This window comes from Vombatus ursinus, unplaced genomic scaffold (genome assembly GCF_900497805.2).
Source record: "Vombatus ursinus unplaced genomic scaffold, bare-nosed wombat genome assembly UNPS02014808.1, whole genome shotgun sequence".
Classification (NCBI taxonomy): Eukaryota; Metazoa; Chordata; class Mammalia; order Diprotodontia; family Vombatidae; genus Vombatus; species Vombatus ursinus.
Window position 1 is genome coordinate 933,175 of NW_020954586.1, and position 22,153 is coordinate 955,327.

At 47.2% G+C, this 22,153-nt stretch overlaps 1 protein-coding gene across 4 annotated transcripts in view; it reads left to right on the forward strand.

Moving 5' to 3' along the window:
- The first annotated feature begins 540 nt into the window (after window positions 1-540).
- The window catches only part of MLPH (melanophilin), a 61,968-nt gene continuing 40,355 nt past the window's right edge, over window positions 541-22,153 (forward strand). The window contains exons 1-2 of one of the 4 annotated variants that reach the window (XR_003570298.1): window positions 541-667; window positions 14,672-14,807. Coding sequence is in view for 3 of the 4 variants with exons in the window: in XM_027875389.1 (XP_027731190.1) it covers window positions 14,698-14,807 (110 nt within the window). In the remaining variant the exon portion in view is untranslated. The remainder of the gene's footprint in view (window positions 668-14,671; window positions 14,808-22,153) is intronic. The other 3 variants (XM_027875389.1, XM_027875391.1, XM_027875392.1) reach the window with 3 other exon arrangements.

The window sequence follows — 22,153 nt, forward strand, 5'->3', positions numbered from 1 at the left end:
AGAGAGAGAGAGAGAGAGAGAGACAGAGACAGAGAGAGAGAGACAGAGAGAGAGAGACAGAGAGAGAGAGAGACAGAGAGAGAGACAGAGAGAGAGAGACAGAGAGAAAGAGAGAGAGAGAGAGAAACAGGTGGAAAAAACCAGAACCAGAAAAGAGGGACACATAGAGAAAATGAGAGAGAAACCGAGACAATATCAGAGACAGGCAGAAAGAGAGAGACTGGGGCGAGGGGGTGAGGTCAGTGTTAGAACACGATCGAGAGAGAAGGAAAAAGGCGGAGATGAGGACAAAGAGATACAGAGAGAGACACCGAAAAGGCTGAAAACAGAGAGATGGATGGGGGAGGGAGAGAGGAGGAGAGAGAAAGCCAGAGACGCACTGCCCTGGCAGGCTGCCCTTTGCAGTTACTAGCAGGTGACTTGGCTGCCGCTGCTTGCTCTGAGCTCTTTCTGTCTTTTCCGGGTGCCAGGCCCCAGGGGAGGGCCAGCGGCCGCCCCTTTGCTTTGGCCTGGGTGCCTCCCTCTATCCTGGCACCCTAGGGTGGGAGGTGGCGTGGAGGGAGGCCAGAGCGAACGCGGGAGCGCCAGACACAGCCTGGGTACCTGCCCCGTGGGTGCGTGCGCTGAGACCGAGGAGAAAGTTGGGGCGCCTGCGGAGACGAGAAAGGTGAGCCCGTGGGGAGGCAAGAGAGGGGGAGCCGACCGGTGGGCTCATCGCAGAGCCCGAGACGAGGTGAAGGGCTCCCGCTCCTTTCGTGCGGCCGCTTCCCGGGGCGCCCAGCTGTTGCCCTAGACCCGCCTTTTTTCTCTTTCTTCTCTACTTCCCTTCCTTCCTTCTCTCCCTTCCTCCCTTTCTTCCTTCTTTCCTGCCTTTCTTTTGATCTTTCTTTCTCTCTGGTCCCTTTTTCTCCCCCCCCCCGCTTTATTTTTCTTCCTATCTTTCATTCTTTCCTTTTTTCTCTCCTTCTACTCTTTCCTACCTCCCATTTCTTCCTTTCTCATTAATCTGATTTTTGTATTTTTCTTTCCTCTCTCCTTCCCTTTCTCTCATAATTCCTTGTTTTTCTGATTTCTTCTTTCTCTGTCCTCCCCTTCCTGCTTTCCTTCCCCCTTTCTCTTTCCTTCATTTCTTTTTTCCTTTCTCTTCCCTCCTCTTTCTCTCCTTTCTTCTCTCCCTCCTCCCTGTCCTTCCTTTCTTTCTCTGTTGTTTCTTTCTTTCTTTTTCTTGTTTATCACATCCTTTTTCCTCTTCTCTCATTTCCTTTCTCTTTTCCTTCCCTTTCTTCCTTCTTTCCTTCTTTACTAGACTCTTTTTCTTTCTCTGTTATCCCTTTCTTCTTCATCCCTCTATTCTTCCATACAGGACCATGGAAAGAGCTCTGAACTAGGAGTCACAAGACCAATGTGGTTCCTTATGCTTGCTCTGAGACTTTTTTTTACTAATGTGGGACCCTGGGTGAACTCATTAGCCATTCTTGCCCTCACTTTCTTTATCTGTAAAATGGGAGGATTGGACTAAATGATCTCTAAGCTCTCTTCCACCTCCAGATCTATGATCCTCTCTCTTTTCTTTCTGTCTTTTTCTTCTTCCTTTCTCTATCCCTGCTTTTGTCCTTCCTTCTCTTCCAAATATGCAGGAAGTCAGAATGAATGTCATGGTCAATGATAGGAGATCTTAGCTAGTGCTGGCCTGATGACTGGTGGGATCTGCTGCCTGAGAGCAGGGAGGGAAGGAGCCATTCAGGAGCCCAAGAGGAAGTGATAGAAGGGAGGAGGGAACACAATCCCATAGTCCTTTAGACTTGAGGCTCCATGGTGGAGTGCTTGGAAAAGTCAGCCCTGGGCTGGAAGACCGAACCATTTGATTCACCAGGTGCAGGTGAAGGAGGCCTTCTCACTCTGACAGATGCAGCCCAGGGCTGTTGAGCCTAGTGCCTTCCTTCAGGTGGTGCTGAGTCTTCACCTCTCCCCTTCACCCACCCCCCTATTCCTCCAAGGAAAGCAGTAGAGAATACCCTGGGAGCCCCAGGAATGGGGTAGGGAGCCAGGGATCTATGAAACATGAGGGGAACAATTCCTAGAATGCCCAAGGCTGAGCTAGTCATTCACACTCACTATGCAGAACCTAAAAAGGTGAGGACAAGACTAATGGATGTGTCCACTTGGGGAGAGTCACTGTTTGAACGGGCAAAAGCAGCTACTCTGGGGACTTGAACCCCCAATGGGAAATGACTGTTTTGGAGATTGCTGTTTGGAGGTGACTATCTGCTATACTGATTTATATTTTGGGTAAAGGGAGGATAGAGCCAAGAAGGCAATGAATGGGGCAGATTCCGAGGTGCCTTGGAATTGGTCATCAGACCTGGGACGAGGGTAGAACAACTGGGCTTTGCCCTAGGCTGCCGATAAATGGAGAGGGCTTGCTGAAGAAATACAACTGAGATAGCAAAAATCAGTTTTTAAAACACAACCAGGGTGATGCTTGCCCTCCCCATCCCTACCCCCTTTTTCTCACTGACAAAATTGGACAGGGTGAACTCCTTTCCCATAGCCCATCCTGCTACCTCTCCTGAGAGGGGCCGTTTGGCCTCAGGGTCATTCCCCACAAGGCCTTGTGTTCCCAGGTTTGGATTTCTCCCAAATATCCACCTCACCCCACCCCAGGGCACAGTTTGCCTTTAAGAGTTGATTCAAGGGTGCATTAGAGTGTTGCTTACTTACCCGGAGTGTGTTTCCAAAGTACTTTGTATACCCAGAGCTGGGCACAAAAGAAGCTCTTCGTGTTTGTTGGATGAATGTGCCCCGAATTACCTTGACTGCCAGGACTACTCTTCATGGCTGTATTGATAAAGAAAGGGGCCGAGGGGACAGAGGGGCTAGGAGATGAGGGGGGAGGCGAGGGAAGCAACCCAGTGAGGTAATTAGTAATAAGACAAGGAGTATTAACCCCACTTTACAGACGGGGAAACTAAGCCTCAGGGCAGCAAAGTGCTTTGTTCTAGGTCACAGAGCTTGTCATCTAAAGCCCCTGTTATACTATTAGACAACTCTCAGCCTGGTGCCTGTCTGTAATGAGGAAGACTTCCACGTAGACAGGATCTCACGGGGACTCCACAAGAACCAGCCTGGGAAATAAGCCAGTCAGGGATTACCATTGCCATTATTTTATAGACCAGGAAACTGGGGTCTGGAGAATGAAATCACGTGCCAGAAATTCATTCATTCAACAAGCACTTATTAAGCACCCTACTGTATTGCTGTTCAGTCATTTTTCAGTCAAACCTGACTCTCTGTGACCCTATTTGGGGTTTTCTTGGCAAAGATCCTGCTGCAGTTTGTCATTTCTTTCTCCTCATTTTACAGATAAGGAAACTGAGGCAAACAAGGTTAAATGACTGGCCCAGAGTCACACAGCTAGGATGTGTCTGAGGCTGGATTTGAACTCGAGTCTTCCTGACTCCAGGCCCAGCTCTCTAAGCACTATGGTGCCCCTTGGCTGCCAGGGTACTCCCTGCCCTCAAGCAACTCCCATTCTAATGAGGGAGATTTCATCTGCCTGTCAGATGGAAGTCTTATGATTGTCAGGCCTCTTCTCTAATATCATCTCCACCGATAAAATCACATCTATTTGAGATGTTGAGACAGGACAGGGCCAACGGCTCTGGCGGACAGGGCTTTCCTCTCTGGGTCTTCAGTCACTGTGGACACCCCGGAGCTGTTGCCGGGCTGCTTCTCCAAGGGGCTGCGTCTCCAAGGGGCTGCTTCCCAGGCTGATGCTGAGGACGCTGGGCTAGAAGCCAGGCTCAGGGCCCTGGGCTGTCTCCCCCATAGTCTGAAGGGAGATGGTGGTCAAGGCGACGATGCTGTTCTGACTTGTTGGCACATGCTATATCCTGTCTCATCGTAGGAGGGCTTTGCTGATGTGGCTAGCCTGGCACCTCTGCCCCGTGCATAGCTGATGCTCAGCAGTTGGTAGGGATGACCAGCCCCTTCCCCACAGGACTTCGTTGCCCAGATAATGGCTCTGAGGGCTGATCCAGACTGGTGGTCTTGGTAGCTGCCCCTTCCAGGGCTCCTGAGCCTCCCCTCCCCTTAGTGGTAACCTGTCAGCAACTGTTCCTGGTGGTGATGAGGAAGATGCACCCCATCTCCCTTTAGCATTGCCTGGAACACTAAGGTTAAGTGATCCCAGCCCAGGATCCCAAGCCCATATGTGTTAAAGGCAGGATCTGAATCCATATCTTCATGATTCAAGGTAATATTCTATTCCTTGAGCCAGGAGTAGTAATATTTGGTGCAGATGTATAGGCTCTCTCCCCCAGAAGAAGGTAAGGATCATCTTCTGTTTTCTCTCTATATGCCTGGCTCCTAATAAATGCTTATCAATTGATTGTGAGCCAGGGCTACACCTGCCCTGTGACAGTGGCATTGCCCCAGTAATATGTGCAGGGAAGACTAAAAGCCCCTTCCTTCCACCAGAGATTTGTGCACTCGAACTCAGACCCCTTGGCACCAAACCTGGTGCTGTTTGCCCTCTGCCTCTCTGCTAGATCTGCTCCCTTCTCTCTATAATTCAGCTCATGGTCCTAAGCTAAAAGGAGCTACAGGAGGGGTGGAGAATGATTTGAGGTCATGGGCCACTGCCCAAAGGACCAGATCCTGGGGAGATGTTTTAAGAGTTCCCAGTTGAGCTTCTGAGGACAGAGTGCCCCCCAAGCCTGGCTCTTCCTCCTCCCAATCCTGCCTAGAAGCAGCTGTCTGCCTCCGGGTGTTCTGGTTGGAGGGCCATGTGTCACTTCAATAAACAATTTCAGGAATAATCCTGGACAAAGAGATGTGTTCCAGCATAGAGTGGAGAGCTCGCTGGATCTGGGGGCACAGGGCCTGGATTCAAAATCTGACTCTTCCATTTACTAGCTGTCTCTTAACCCCTCTAGGACTCAGTTTCTTCTGATGTAAAATGAAAGGTTAGGCTTAGGTGATCTCTGATTCCAGGTCAAAAGCTGAGAGTCCACTGGTCCCCAGTTTCCTCATCTGTGTAATGGGGAGAGGGAGAGGGTACAGTGAATGATCTCTGAGGTCCCTTCTGGCTCTAAATCTGTGGTCCTGAAAAGCTTCTCTTCTCTCTCCTCTCCTCTGTCCTTGAAATCAATTCAATCCCATTCCACAAACATGGATTAAACTCCTGCTTTGTGTAAAGCCCTGGGGAGAGAAGGCTTCAGAAAGGTCTTCCTGCAAGCAGTGGCAGAAAGACCTGTACACGGACACTATTTCCCTTTCTTCTCTCCTCCTAAGAATGAAGAAATGCTTGTTCATAAGACCGTCAATTTGGAGCTGGAGGCCAGCTTGTCCAGTTCCCTGATTTTACCAGTTAGGAAACTGAGACCCAGAGAAATAATCTGCCCTAGGTCACATGGGGAGGAAGGAGAGGAAAAGGGATTCAAACTTAGGGTAGCTAGGCGGTGCATTGGATAGAATGCTGGCCCTGGGGTCAGAAAGACTCCTCTTCCTGAGTTCAAATCTGGCCTCAGACACCTACTAGCTGTATGACTTTGGGCAAGTCACTTCTCCCTGTTTGCCTCAATTTCCTCATCTGGAAAATGAGCTGAAGAGGGAAATGGCAAATCACTCCATCATCTTTGCCAAGAAAACCCCAAATAGGGTCACGGAGAGTTGGATACGACTGAAACAACTGAACAGCAACGATCTCTATTCCAAATCCAGCCCTCTTTCCACCGGACCATGTCATCCTCTCTTGTAACTCATATCATCGGGTTTTGAACGCAAGGGACAAAATCTCTGCTGCTTCTCCTTCCGCCATCCCCAGAGGACCCTCTCACCTCCCACGTCCCCCAGCATAGAGAGGAAGAGTGGTGGATCCAGAGTCAGGGGACCTGGATTTGAATCCTGGATCTGTCAGTCACTCATTACCTATGTAACCTTGGACAGTCTGCTTAAACTCTCCAGGCCTCATTTCCACATCTGTAAAATTGGGAGGCCAAATGAAATGAACGATTCTGAGGGCCCTTCTAGGTCTGAATCTATGATCCTATGACCCATGGAAATAGGGTTCCCATTTGTAATACTACCGTGAAAAAGAAAATCCGTGAACCAGCAATTAAGACTCTGTCCCAGAGGGTCTTGGGAAAGCCCTCAGAGTCTTCAGCTTTGATGTCCCCCTGAGTCTGCTCTTTTCCAAGCTAAATCTCCCCAGTTTCTCCATCATTCCTCATATGACATGTAGGTAGCACCATGGAGAGAACACTGGTCTTCAACTCAGGAAGACGCAAGATCAAACCCTGCCTTAGACACTCGCTAGCTGGATGACCCCAAAAAAAGGGAGGGAGGTCAGACCCCAAAGTTCCTTCCAGTCCTAACTCTATGAACTCAAGGCCTCCACCATCTTGTTTGTCTTCATCTAATGACTCTCCAGATTATCAATGTCCCTCTAGAACTTCGGTGCCCGAACTAGGGATGGCTATAAGATCGGCACCCTGGGTTCCCTTATCTCCACCCACGTAGGAAGAATGACTCAGAGAAACTCCCCTCTCCATTTATAGTCAGAGGCTACATGGGGGGAAGGTGAGTCTCCGGGGGACTTCCCAGCAGAGCTTTGCTCCCCGATTTCTGTTGGCCAAGAATGTACTTCCTACCAAGGTCAGATCAAAAGATCTCTTACAATCAAGAAAAAACAAGAGGTAGAGTTTAATTTTAAACCAACATTTCTGTAAAAACTATTTTTTTCCTGATCATTCTTTAAATTCAATCCAAAATTACCAGCAATTTTTAAATTTTTTTAAAGGGGGAGGGAGAAAGCATATTTTAAGATATCTAATGAAAGCCAATGATCTGTGTTTGCCTCCTTGGTGTTTAACTGTGCAAACTGTCCTGAGACCCCCTGCTGGATGGCCCTGGGCCCTACTTCTGCCCCATCCCCAGCTGTTCTTTCAACAAACAGAGATGACTGCCAGTCTCAGGAAGTGAAAGCACGATTAAATTCAAGCAGAGGAATGAGGAAGAAAAGATTATTTTGTTCAGGAACCTCATGACCATGAGATAATTTCTAGAAATTTATTTTTTAACAGTCTCAAGAGAGATACAATAATTAGGACTAACTAAGGAGGGGATTGTCCCATTCTCCTGAAAGCAGGTGAGGTATAGGGAATAGAGTGCTGGGACCTGGACTCGAAAAGACATCTCCAGTGCCTAAGAGTGGAATGGCCCCTTGCCCCAGGCTGTCACTATCTCATGTATCACAAAACCAAAACAAAATGCTTCCCTCACTTCCTTCTCTGAGCCTCAGTTTCCCCATCTGTAAAATGGCGATAATAAGGCACATAGACCCCACCTCACAGGTATGTTGCAAGGCTCGAATGATAGAATGTATCTAAAGTGCTTTAGAAACTTTAAAACACTATATCAACGATGACTGTTTTTATTACTACACTCTCATTAAAACCTATCTGAAGTATTGTGTTCAGTGCTGGGTGTCATAGTTCAGGAAGAGCACTGATCCGCTGGAGAGCACCTGAAGGAAGTGATTAGGATGGAGAAGGGTCTGGAGTCTGTGTCATATGAGAATCTGTGGAACGTATTGAGGAGCTTAGCCTTTTGAAGAGAAGGCTCAGAGAGGACACAGTGGTATAGAGGAAGGATTAGCCTTGCTCTGCTTGACCCCAGAGGACAGAACCAGAAAGGGCCGGTGGTAGACTGCAACAGTTGCAAAAAGGCTGATTTAAGGCTGATGTCGAGGAAGTCTTGCCAACAGTCAGAGCTGCAGCAAATCAGCCGACGTGAGCCTCTTTGGGAGGTGGCTGGCATTTCTTCGCTGGAGTCTCCAAGCCGAGGATGGAGGCTGTCTTGGGGATGTTACAGAGGACTTCCTGTTAAGGGCTGGGTCAGACTAAAGGCCACTGAGGTCCCTTCTGACCCTCAGAATCTGTGATTCTGGGATTCAGTGGATGACCACCCATCTGGGACGTCTGCGGGAGAGGCAGTTGGACCTTTCAGCTGCTTTCTGGCTCAGGGATTCCAGCACACTCTCATGGCCAGCAGAAAAGGAGAAGGGAAGCACTTTACTCCACTTGCATGATATCTGAGACAGTGACACCCACCTGTGCTCAAAGACAAAGACTCTTTGTCCTGGCTGTGGACCAACTGTTTGCACAGTTCCTGGGAACCAAGGCTACATTCCAAATATGTGCAGTAAGAGGACACCAAATCCTGGTGTGGAGGGAGGGGAAACAGCATATTTTATTGCCTAATATACTCTCAAACAATAAGCATTTATTAAGCGCCTGCTTCGTGCCAGGCACTGTGGAGGCAATGGGGGTACAAAAAGAAATTAAACAATTCCTGCCCCCAGGAGGCTTATTTACTGTTCAGTAAGTATCAAATAAATGTAAATTAGGTACAAAGTGATGGGGGAGGGGAGGCTATGAGAAGCCTGGGCTTCATGAAGAAGGTGGGTCCTAAGCTGAGTCTAGAGGGAAAACATTCAAAGAGATGGGAGGAAGAAGGAAGAGCATTCCACGTATGGGAGAAAGTCAATGAAAGGCATGGAGCTGCAGAAAAGAGACTGCATTAAGGGGAGTAAAGTATTAGAAGACTGGGAAGGTGGGGCAGGTGGGAAAGGGCTGTTCTCTTTGATCCTGGAGGTGCTAAGGAGCCAATGCAGTCTATTGAGTGGGGGATGGAGGTGATGTGTTCAGAGTGAGCTTTAAGATCACTCGGGCAGTTGAATGGAGGATGGACTGGAGTGGGGAGAGACTTGGGGCAGGCAGACGACAAGCAGGCTATTGCAAGGTGATCATGTATCATGCGAGATGGCATATTAAAGAGATCTGGTTTTGTGTCTTGCCCCCTGACAAGACTGTAAGCTCTCTGAGGGCAGGGACTGAGTTCTCAATTTTTCATGATTATAATGGTGAGATTGATGATAGCATTTATGGAACACTTTAAGGTTTGCAAACTGCTTTACAAACATTTGCTCTTCACCATAGCCCTGGAGGGAGGGGCTGTTATTTTCTCCATTTGTTCTAAATGTTGAGGTCAGATTTGAACTCTGGATTTCCTGTATTCAGGTCCACTCCTCACCTGGTGCAGAGTTCTACATGTAGAGTAGGCAGTGAATAAACCTTTCTTGGCAGACCTTTGGCCCCAGAAGGATGCGCACTTATTACAGTGTCTGCTCTAGCTTAGTTGGCACATCTCATCGGAGCTTAGTATTTGCTTATTCATTGATTGATTGACTGACAGATTGATGGAGTGATGTGGTTTTTGGCAGTTGAGACTCTCAAGGACCATCTCATCTAGTGAGATGTGGATGGGGTGTTATCTGCATCCATGGAAAAATTGTTCCCCTAAGGATATCACAGTTCCATGACTTTAAAACTATTGTGAGGATAAAATAACTCCTGTAGATCATTTTGCGAACCTTAAAGTGCTAATATAGTTATGATGAAATAACCTTCCCAAGGTCACCCAGGAAGTAAAGCCAGGTCTCCAGAGTCCAAATGCAGCTCTCTTTCCACCAGCTGTGCCAGCTCTTGAGGGAGAGGTAAGATGCCGAAGGACAAAGGCACAGAAGTGTGTCTGGGGGACAGGGAGGAGTCCAGTTTTGCTACAATGTGAGATAAGACTGGGAAGGTGGGTTGGAATCAGATATTGGAGGGCATTGAATGCCAGGCCAGGGGAGTTTGGACTGGGGCTTTGGGGTGTGCTGATAAATGTTTAACAACCAACTTTCCCCTCCCCACTCTGAGAAGTACTACATGACACTTTTAAGTTTAATCTGCACTATTAATATTTTCTCCATCACTTTCTTAAGTCTAGATGAACAAAAAATTATAAATCAAGCCCTGATTTGTAGCATTTGCCAATTTCATAGGTATAATATGCACTCTGAAAATTTAACAATTGGCTCTTAAGAGCTGATTGGAGCTGGATGCAGCAGACTCCTGTCAGAGCCCTACAAATGGTCGGCCAGCTCACTCCCCCTTCCTGCTGTCCACTTCCCAATCTCCTAACATCACTGCTACTCATCTCTGCCTTTTGGATTTAGGCTCCCCACCCCGATCCACTCCCTGCAGACCTCAGAGAGCTATCAACCCCACCCTTGCCTTCCTCCCCCTCCTCAGGCCTCACCCCAGGCAACCTATGAAAGAGCAGCTTCAGAATGGGGTGGGATCAGAAGCCAGATGGCAAAGGGCAGAGGAAGGAGTGAAGAGTGAGAGGCAAGTGTAGATGAATCTCTTCGAGAAGTCTGACAGTGAAAGTGAAGACAATGAGAAAGGAAAGGGGGAAAGGGAAAGTTTCTTTCTTTCCTAAGATTAGAGACACCTGAATTGCTTGGGGTCAGAGAAGGAACTGATGGAGGGTGATAGTGAGGATGCAAAAAAAGAGGGGATCCAAGCAATGTGAGACCTAGGGCATCTCCGGGACTGGGGCAGCCAACCCTTCCATCTTCATTCTGAGACCCAGACAGGTTGGGTAACTTATCCAGAGTCACACAGTAAGTGTCTGAGGCAGAATTTGAACCCAGGACTTCCTGACTCCAGGCCAAGCGGTTTGTCCTTTAAGTCCTTTGCCGGAAGGCATGTCAAGTACTTGGTTCTCTGAGTTCTTGGGTATACTTTTTGATGTGGTTTCTGCCTCTTCCTTCACTGTCTCCAACAGCTCAGCAGTTTCTCAAATTTGCAAGGAAGCCACAAGGGATATGTGGGACCCTACTAGAAAGTGGATTTCCAGGTGGAGTCTCCTTTCTGGCTGTGGCAGGATTGACAAACAGGCTTGTTATTATGTCTAGAGTAAGAGTAAGTAGGATCTGAGAGAGAAGCTCAGGGGTTCTCCAGAGTCTATGGAGCATGAGCTTTCCCACACAAATTCTCTGATGTCGGTTTAGGCTCAGAAGTCTATTCTGGCTTACTCTTTGTATCTCAGCTGTGTTCTGGACACTTGACTGGCATTTTGTCTTCTTGTCTTGCATTGGTTTAGCACAGCACGTGGAACTTTGGAGGAACTCAATAAATAAATACTTGTTGATTGATTGTTGGGGAGCCCTGAATAAGAGAGGGGTTAGTGTAACTGACTTTGATTGACTGACCTATTCTTAGGAACCAGATTTTTTTTCCATATGAGGTTTGGGGTTTGGCCTTTCCAAGGTATGATAAAAGAGAGAACAGCTAAGTCAGCTGATGGTCATGGTTGGGTTTGTTTGTTTCTTTCTTCCCAAAATTAGGATATACTGTGTTGCTTTGATGTTAATGAATGCCCTCACTGTGAGCTTAAATATTTCAGAAGAGAGGGTGAGATGGGGAAAATAAAAATTAAAGAAAACCACCCCTGTTTTTTATGAGGAAGAGGGCATTTTGTTCCATTGAAAAACAGTCATTCATTTTGCTCTAGGGGGCATCTGGAAAGACTTTTTTCCATCCAAGAACCCAATTGAACCTTACATGAGAAGTTGGAAGCCTGGAGCATACCAACCCTCCTCCCCACCCAAACACAGCTCACAAAACAGTGTTGTTTGTGAAGTTGGCCTTGGGTGTTTAGGGCAGTCAGACTGGTTAGCCTGTGAACTTGGAAGAAGTCTGCCGTGACCTGGAGGCTCCAAGAGGTTTATAAAGGAAACCGGGCTCTGGGCAGCCGAAGGTGACTTATCATGCTGGCCATGAAGAGCGTGATGGGAAGTTTCCAGTTGGTAAAAACTAGTTTAGCCCATCTTCCTGGTGAAACGATCTGAGGGAAGAGTTATGCTAGAATGAAGAATGGACTGCACTGGGAACCAGTGGGTATGAGTTGGAATCCTCACTTTGCCATTTATTACTTGTGTGACCTTGGGCAAATCCTTTCCTTCTTCTAAGCCTCAGTTTCCCCATCTGTAAATTTGTAAACCTAGGGGGTTGGACTAGATGATGTCTGAGGACTCTTCCAGCTCTGAATCTAGAAGCCCAGGATCCGGGAAAGAAATTGTTTGATTAACATTTTCACAGTGAATATTTTTGGTCAGGGGGTTGGGCCGAGAAAAAAAAAAAAACCAAACCTTGGAATCCAGAATGGAAAACGAGCTCTCCAAGAAGGGGGAGTCATTTTCCCATTTCTGAGGATTCTCAGTGTCAGGCTAGCAAAGCAAGCATAGTGGACCACCTGCTCAAAGGTCCTGGGAAAGGACCCTGAAGGTCCTTCAATGCTCTCCCCTATTGTCCGGGCTGGATTCGCCTGGGGAAGACTTTCCCAGTAAGCTTATCTAAGGACTGTGAAAACCTGGGGGAAGACCTCAGGAGCCAACTGGCCCAACCTGGCCCTGAATAGGAATCCCCTTCTCTGATCAGGGATCCTAGTCCAGTCTCTGCCTCTAGACCTCCAAGGAAGGGGAGCTCCCCTCCCCCTCCCTACTACCTCCCAAGGCAGCCCAGTTCCACTTTGGATCAGTTCTTGTCAGGAGAAAGCTTTTCCTTCCATAAAGACTCAACCTACCTCTTCACTCCTTCAGTCCCTTGTGCTAGGTCCTCCCCTCTGGGGCCAAGCAGAATGAGGATAATCCCTCTGTTACTTGACAGACTTTGAAATGGTTCAAAATTGCTCTCATGCCCTCCCGTGGTTCTCCAGGCTAAACCTTAATCAATTCCTTTTAGAAAGATTTGTAACTTACCCTGTCAACCAATCAGCAAGCGTCTATTTGTTGTTGTTCGGTCATTTCAATTGTGTCCAACTCTCTGTGACCCCATTTGGAGTTTTCTTGGCAGAGATGCTGGAGTGGTTTGCCATTTCCTTTTCCAGCTCATTTTACAGATGAGGAAACTGAGGCAAACAGGATTAAGTGACTTGCCCAGGGTCACCCAGCTAGTAAATGTCTGAGGATGGATTTGAATTCAGGAAGATGAGTCTTCCTGACTCCAGGGCCAGCACTGTATTCACTACACCACCTAGCTGCCCTAAGCATTTATTAAGCTCTTACGATGTACTAGGCACTGGGGATATAAACACCCCCTGACCTCATGAAGTTTACATTCTACTGGCAGGTACAGTATGTTCACAGACCAGTAACTATAGATTGTCTTGATACAAAATGGCAGCCAGCTGTGGATGCATTAAGGAAGGCCTTCAGTCCCCAGAGCCAACGTCTGCTAGACCTCTGTTAGCCAATTGGTTTTAGAAATAATTCACTGCTTATTCAATCAGGCTCCTGCCAAGAGTGTGACCTTAAACCCTGTGACAGCAGCTGAGGCCATTAGAAGCAGCCATGTCTAATGGACTCCAACCTCCATCTTTCGCCCTTATCACCCCAGACCCAGCAGGGATAGCTCATGACCCTTCTCACAGCAGACATTCCAGTTTCATAAGAACCTGGCCTGTGTGATGCCTCTTTGCGATTTCAGACACAGCCCTTGGGCATTCAACTTGCCTCAGTGGACTTGAAAGACCTTCTGGGCCCTGAAGGAAGATTTTTTTAAACTGTTCAAATATTGTCATATCTTCAAGTTTGCATTGAGGTTTTGGATTTATCACCCACTCTTCGCTAACAGCTTTTGGATTCATGGTAGAAGGGAAGAGTTCTGGGCTGAGAGCTGGATTCAAATCCCAGCTCCACAACTTATTACTTACATAATCCTATGCAAGTGACTCCTCCCCCAGGACTCAGTTCTCTCATCCTGTAAAATGAGGGTAAATACTCATAGTATTTAACTGCTGGGGCTGTTGTGAGGATCAGACAAGATCATGCATGTAAAGTGATTTGTGGATCTTAAAATGCTTTAGAAATGCCTGCTGGTAGTGGAGGATGGTAGTTCGAGGAGAATGATTGACTTCCTTCAGGACTCAGCTCCAGCACTGCCCCCAACCCGAGCTGCCGCCCCCCCCCCAGCTGCTCACACCTCCCCTCCAAAATCACCTACTTAATGAGTATCTAAAATATATAGGTATTTTTCTGTCAACATGTTGCCCCCTCTCCCATTAGACTATAAGCTCCCAGAGGGCAGGGGCTGTTTGATGTGTCTGTGTCCTCAGCACCAAGGACAGAGTCTGGCACAGAGCAAGGCTTCATACTTTCTGACTGATACATAATAGTAAGTTGGATGAGAGAGTCTCAAAGTTCACTCCTAGTTCTGAATCTAGGAACCTATGATTATATTCTTATGTGTGTGCGTGTGTACAGTTTGAGCACAGACCCAGTGATGGGCTGTAGTTCTCTTGTCCAAGGACCAGACCAGCTAAGTTTGGAGATGCTCATCCTCATGAATGTGGAATTTTTCAGCCAAACATTCCTCTCTTCTTTCTAAGTAACAATTTTTAATTAATCTGTTTCCTCCTGCCACTCCTACCTCCCATGAGAATTAAAAAAAAAAATGAAAAATAAATCCATCAACTCATGTTTGCAGAGTCCTTAGATAATTCACATCACCATCTCAGGACTCTATAGTCAGAGGCCCTTTCCACCTCTAAATCACAGGGTTCAAATCTCTGTCCTGCCACTTTTGCCCATATGACCTTGGACAAGTCCCTTCTAGTCTCTGGGCCTCTGTAAGATGAGGAGTGTGGGCTTGGGGGCGTCTGGGGTCCCTTCCAGATCTAGGGTCCTATGACTTAAGTGCTCGTTGAGGACAATTGAATTGAGTTGAATAGTGGATGGCTTGGCTCCTTCTTGACTGATTGCCTTCTCTGTGACTCTTAGGGTGTCGTCCTGACCCACCAGCAACAATGGGCAGAAAACTGGATCTCTCCAAGCTGACGGACGAAGAGGCCAAGCACGTGTGGGAAGTGGTTCAACGTGACTTTGATCTTCGAAAGAAAGAGGAAGAACGATTAGAGTAAGAAACTTGGTCATTGATTTTGTCCTTAGTTTTCTGTTTATGTGGGGAATCCTGTCCCCCCCTGCCCTCCCTCTGCCCCAGGAGAACGGAAACTCCGGGAGCACAAGAACTATTTTTTCTTTTGTATCCTCAGTTCCTGTTGCATAGTAGGTGCTTAATAAGTATGTATTAAGACAGCAGAAAGAGCACTGCTCTAGAGTCAGAAGACTCGGGTTCAAATCCCACTTCTAATGTGGACTCTCTTTGTGGCCTTGGGGAAGTGATTTCACCTTCATAGGCCTCAGTTTCCTCATCTGTAAAATGAGAAGGTTGGACTACATCCAAGGTGTCAAACACACAGCTCCCAAGTGAGGGCCAAACCAGATTAAAATATAATTGGGAAATATTTAATAAAATAAAAATACAGCAAAACATAGATAATATTAATACATTGTGGTTTGGCCCATGGGGATCCTTATACACAGTTTAATGACCCCTGTTTCTATTAGAGCTTGACACCATTGAGCTCGATGATCTCTGAGATCCCTCCCAACTCTAGATGTAGGATCTTATGAATGAAATTAAAGTATATTTTATAAAGTTGCATATAAATTCATACATGCCAGAAAATTTTACCATCCATGATAGACGGTTATTTAAGTCATCAGATCTGTTAGTATGAAAGCTCAAGTCTCCAGGAGACAGCTGCAGGCCAGGGCTGCCATTTGCAAAGGGAGGAGATGGAATTTTCACACCTGGCCCAGGCTGTATAATTGCCTCCTCCACAGCTATAGCAGGAAGAACTGGTTAGGGGCGGGAGGTGTTAACCTCAGCCTTAGATAGGTTGCATGTGTGGTGATGTTGTATAGGCGGTTAGAGGCTGGCCTGGAACTTGGTCTCAGAAGGACAGTCAGGGCTAGAGTTGGCCATAGTCTGGGAGTCATCTGCATTGGTGTCAATAACAAAGCTCCTTAAGTGGTCACCTTATTTGAATTCTCACTGTTTCCATTGGGCTAGAACCAATGACCATATTTTACATAATTATAACTTTGAATATCACAAATTGAAATACCTGCAACCACTTCAGGAGGTTCATGGTTCACACTAATTGGGACCTGGCAGTATGTGTATATTGAGATCATGCAAGCAGGCAGTTTCTCTGAGAGCAAGAAAGAGGAGTAAAGGCCCAAGGGTAGACCTTTGGGCATTCTTAGCTTGTTATGTTGGAAGAAGGAAAGCCTTTGGGGAGAAAAAAGGGCAGAACCTCTGGAGAGGGAAGAGGCCATCTAGGATATAAATGGGAACAAGAGAACCAAGAGAAGGAGATTCCAAGAAAGAAGAGGTAACCATCAGTGCCCTGCCACAGACAAGGCCAGGAAAAGTTGACCATCTTTCTTTGTCAGAGGGTTGGTTCTTGGAGACATCAGGTCACCAAATGTCTACACCACCAACCATTCACCCCCATATCTGCCTGTGAAAACACCTCCTTCAAGGCCCAGCTCTTACACTGGAAGCCCACCATTATATGCCCAACACAATGGACCAGGAACTCCAATAGGACTTTACCCTTTCCTCGGCTTAACCTACTCTACCATGTATCATAGTCAATGCAAATCAATCCAACAAGCTCTTAATAAGCACCTACTGGGTGCCAGATGCTAAAGATGCAAAATCAACAACAAAAAGAGAGCTGCCCTCCAAGAGCATCCACACACATGGGGGGAAACAGGAACAATCTTGACCATCTTCTAACCACCTCAGCACCTAGTGTAGGACCTCTCTAGTACAATTTGGTTCTGGTACTGAGGGGCATACAAAGATGAATCAAATATAGCCTTCCCTCAGTACCATATGCTAAAGCACTGCCATGACTATATTGTAATGAAAATGTTAAAGTACTTTGGGTATTACTTCCCCTGCCCAGCTGCTTGAGGAACAAGTATGTATCTCTTTTCTAACTGTCCCCTCCTTATATGAGCACACTGTTCTCAAAAGAATTGCAAACTACTAATGAACAAGTGGAATAGATAAGCTAGGGAAATTTCATTTAGTATAAGAAACTCCCTCTATCAACGCAGATTTGAATCTTCTCCAAAATTTGTGGCATTAGGAAGCTGCCTAGAGCCCTGAAAAGAGAAATTACTTGGCCAGGATCACACAACCAGTATATGTCAGAGCCAAGACTTTACCTCATGCCTGTCTGGCCAGTTTTCTATTCATCCCTCCACACTGCCTATTATAACAAAGTTTTTTAAAAGAAGAAATGTTGACACCATATCCAACATTCTGCACCCACAGTCCCCCACCTCTCCAAGGACAGGAAAGAAAACAGAAATCTGAGTCATTGAAAAATTAACAATGATCTTGTAGGACAGATAATGAAATCCACTTCCCTCTTCCCAGCAGAAAGGTGGAGGACTACTGGGACAGAATGTTGTATACATAGTCAGGCACAATCACTGTGTAGGTTGTTTAACAGTTTTAACAGGATTAACAGTTGTTTTTGCTTTGTTCCAAGGAAGGATTCTGTTCTGGGGAAAAGAGGAGGGAGAAGCAAGAGAGTTTGGGTTTTGTTGTTTGTTTGTTTGTTTGTTTGTTTTCCAGGAAAAAAAAATGTGATAACCAAACAAAAGAAAGTAATGATGCTTTAAAAAAAGAATAAAAATCTGCCCCTGACAGTAAAGGCTCCCATCCCAAAACATGTCACGGGGCTGACACAGCCGCTTGTGGTCCAGGATGCTCTGTAGCCTGAAGAGAGACCAGGGGCCTCCAGGTAGTTTCTTATAACAAAGGGCCTGGATACTGAGGAAAGATCAAGGGCAAAGCAGAATTCAGGATAAAGGGTCCTCCTCCAGGTTCTCATTATGATGGGAAGTGATTCTACCTTTGACATGTGATTCTTGGCTCTTGTCCAATTAAGACTTGCCACCTCTCAGGTTCCTCATCTAGAAAAGGAAGAGCTTGGACTAATTTCAACAAGCATTTGTTGATTGCTTGCCTCTCTTTCAGCTCTAAATCTAGGAGCCTATGAATTGAATTGACTACCTGATCTGTGCTCCTTACCTACTGGAATAGAAAACCCTGCTCTCCCCTTTCTAGCCCCTGGCCAGCCTGGCCACCTAGACAGACACTGTGGAAGTGGACCAGAGACACTCATGTCACCAGGAAGCTTGAGGACCCATGGGGAACCATCCTCTTCCCCCAGCCCCCTCTGCAGGACCATCAAACCCTCCTCAGACTGGGAGATGAGGGCTACGCTCCTATCCGACCCCAACCTTCAATGTCCCTTGGTTGAACAGGGAGAGAGCCAGATGTTTCCCCAGAAGCTTTGCCAAGATGTCTTATCTCCCTCGCTAGATTGTCAGTTTCTTAAGGGCACACAGTAGGTGCTTATTTCTTGAATGACTAAGTTGAGGATGTGGACTGAGATTCTGGTCCCATGAATTCTCCCTCAGCCTGAGAGGCAGAGACAGAGTGAAGGAAACAGGGGTGTTTAGGCTGGACAAGAGAAAATTCAAGCAAGTGGCTATCTTTAGGGCTGTTAGTAAAGGAAGCTTGTTCTGTTTGCTCTGTGTGACTGTGTACTAGTCACTTAGCCTCTCTGGCCATTGAGCAGGTCCCTGGTCTGTAGAATAACCCTAAATTTGCTCTAAATTCTGGTAGGAATATGACTGAAATCTAGCAGAAAATGAGCTCCTTGAGGACAGGAAGGGTCCTACCTCTGCTTTGGCATCCCCAGTGCCTGGCACAGAATAGCCACTTAATAAGTGTTGGTTGATTTCTGAACTGATTACCTCATGTGCCTCCTTGGCTTAAAACCCCACTGTGGTGCAACAGAGAGAGAGATGGCTTTGGACTCAAAGCGACTGGGTTTGAATCCCAGCTCTGCCAACTGCTGTGGTTCTGAGCTTCTATGTCCATAGGTAGGGGATGGAACCAAGACTCCAGCCCAGGTCTTCTGCTCTGATCCCATGACTACTCCAATAGATCTCTAATCACATCCATGTGGTCCTTCCCATGATGCTAATTGCAACCTACTCTTGTCCAAGTCCTCCCAAAAGTTGGCCATGGATGCTGGCAGCCTTCCTCAGTTTCTGCTGACATCAGAAAGACAGCAGTGAGCACAAATGCTGTCTGCATAGCTCCACTTTTTCCCCCGTCTTTTCTACACCTACATTTCTTCCACAGCATCCTTCTGTGCCCGATTGCGCCAGGCTAAAAATGATTGGTTTGTCGTGTAACATTTTAAAGTTTGGTTTTATCACATTTGATCCTCACAGTAACCCTGAGAGGTAGGTTCCATGGGGAATTTATTAATATCCCCATTTTACAGAAGAGAAAGCTGAACCTCAGAGAAGTAAACTAACTTAGCCAGGGTCACCCAGCATTCTAGGCAGGATTCAAACCTAGGACTTCCCAGTATTAAGTCCAGTGCTCTCTCCACCACATTACACCACCCTTCTCTGAAACTCTGAAGCCAACAAACCAGTCGGTTGACAAACATGTCATGTGGTAGGCACAGAGCTAGGTGCCAGGGATGCAAATGTTACCCAGGTTTCAGGGGCATTTACTAGGATAGAAAGGACAGCAACCTTGTCTTTGATTCAGCCCTCAGCAGCTTTCAGTCCCCCATCAGGCATTTGGCTAGGCAGCAGAGGAGGGGGGAGCAGAGCCTGTCTGGACTGATAGAATGTTATTCCTGGTAGTGCCCTCAGACAGGACACAGCACCTGCCACCTTAAAGGTTAAGGTAACCTAGTGCTCAGACAAAACGAGTTTGACTCTAGGGAGAAAAATATCAGGGTGACCCAGAGCCCCAGGCTTGCCATCAGGGGCCTGGGCTCTTGTTCCAAGGTTGTCTTAGGCAAAGTGTGACTTGAGCTCCCCAGCCTCACTTTCCTGCTCTGCAAAATGGGGGCTCGGTACAATTCAATAAAGAAATATTAAGTGTCTGTCTATGGTGATGTTAGGATTAGACACTGAGTGAAGATGGAGGTCGCTGACTGGTGCCCAGCTTGATGCAATGGCTCCATGTCATTCTCAAACTGGAGCCTGCTGGGGGTGTCTCTCTCCACCCCCTCTGCCCCTGGGATCCTGTGCTGGGTCTCCTTCTCTGGCCAGCAGAGATGTCCCTGCCCTAAGCCTCACCAGGGAGGGTCATGATAATATCTCTGTTGCTAACATCCATCAAGGGGCTTTGGACAACTTTGACACAAGCGTGGGAGACCTTGGCCAAGCACTGCCTTTTTGGGGGGAGAGGGTGGAGTTTGACTGGACCAAATCAAGTCCATTCTTTACAGCCAAAAGACAGTGAGCACAGTGAGATGTTGGATTCTTTACACCCTTCGGTCAATTTTGTAACAAGAAAGACGGAGTCCAGTACCAAACCCCTCCCTGTTCCTTCATCTCAGGATCCCAGCTCTCCAGCTGGAATGGATCTCAAAGGTCATCTAGTTTCCTCATTCTACGGAGGAGAGAACTGAAGCCCAGAGTCACCAATTGGCTCCCCAAAGTCACACAGAGGTGACTGGGATTTGAACTCATGTCCTCTGATTCCAAAGCCAAGGCTCTTTCCACTGTACCAGCTTTGACTTCCCACATCTAGTTATCCCCTCATTCAGGCTGTCCTCAATGGAAATGTAAACTACTCTCCTAAATATCTTATACAGATGGGAATTCAATAGAAGGAGAGTGGGCCATCCCCCACCTTTCTGACATCATCCATCTTCTGGTGATGCCCATGGATCTTGGAACATGACATCCTTCAAAGAATTACAGTTCTGTATCACCCAAAAGCCACTAGAGAGGGGCACAGTGGAGAGGGTGAGCTTCAGCATACTCAATGTACTCAAGTGATGGGCAGCCCCCATTCAATGTTCAGAGATCTAGAGGCCTCCTGCCATCCCCACCCAGCACACTGGGTGGACTCCTGGTGAAGAAATCATGGGAGGGCCTGGGCAAGAGTCACTCAGATGAGAAGGCCGGGATGAGTCACCCTCTCTCAATCTTCATGGACTCAGCACAAGCTCACCACTCCAGGCCCTGCCTGGAATTCCAAGAGTCCTCCCTTCCATCTTGACTTCTCATGTACTCTCTACGTACCTTGCATGTACCTGTTTATGTACATGCCATCTCCCCCATCAGAAACTGAGGTTCCTGAGGGCATCTACTCCACCCCCACCCCTCACTCCCATTCCTTTTACAAAGGAGAAATCCTAGTGAGGTAAAGTGACTTTCTCACAGTCACGTAGCCATGCCTGGATTTTAACCCAGAGCTCTTTCCACTATATCATGCTGTGGCCTCCCATACCTATTCATCCCATCCTCAAAGATGTCCTCAACACGAGTTATACAGTGCCTAGCCTACAGTAAGTGCTTAATAAATGCTTGTTGATTGATTTTGAGTGCCCCACATCCAGGAGATCACAGCTTCATCCCAGTATCTTGGGCGACAGTTGAAATTTCCAGGTGCTTTTGGTGCAGTCGTTCTGGTTACAAGACTCACATCCCTGAGTCTCATAAGGAGCTCCAGGATGGGGTATCAGCGGTGGAAAGACATAGGCAGGGCTATGTCTTTATGTCTCTATGTCATAGAGGAGGCTAAAAGGAAACCACCTTCTTTAAAGTGCCCAGCCTACAAGCTAAATATCACACCTGCTCACCTTCCCCAGCTAGGCAAACAAGAAGAGGCAGGCTTGGGAGTCACTGCAAACACGCAGGGATTCCTGAGATAACTTCAGACAAAACTGCCGTCATGGGACAAAAATAGACCACGGCTTGCTCAGGGAGGAGGACCTTGGAGCTGCCCGATGCTGAGTCCTCCACCACCACCCACCATTTTATGGGAATTTGAATGTCACTTAATCTTAAGGAGGGAAGAATGAATAAAAGATCCTATTTAGCCCCCTCCCATTCTACAGATAAGGAAACTGAGGCCTCAGAAGGTTAGTGACCTGCCCAAATCACTGAGGTGGGACGTGGAAGAGGCACAAGCCCAGCCCATCCTCCTCCTCCCTCCCATGTTTCTTGGGTGACATCTGTGCTCTTCCATCCTTTGAATCCTTCATCCATTCCAACCCCCATTCACCCAAGTGAGGAGGGCAGATTCTGGGAGAAAACATGGGGAAAACACTGGGTTTTCTTCCAATGTTGGGCAAGGTTCCTCATCTTCTTTCACCCTTTCTTCCTTCATGCCCCTCCTCTCTGCTCACCTCAGACCTAGCATCGTTTCTTCCTCCTCAACTCTGCTCCTCCTTCAATTCAGTTCTAAAAGTGTTGCCTGAACTGGGCCTTGGGCTTTGAATTCAGCTGTAAAATGAGGGGTGGGAGTAGGTGGTCCCTGACCTCTCTGAGCCTCAGTTTCCT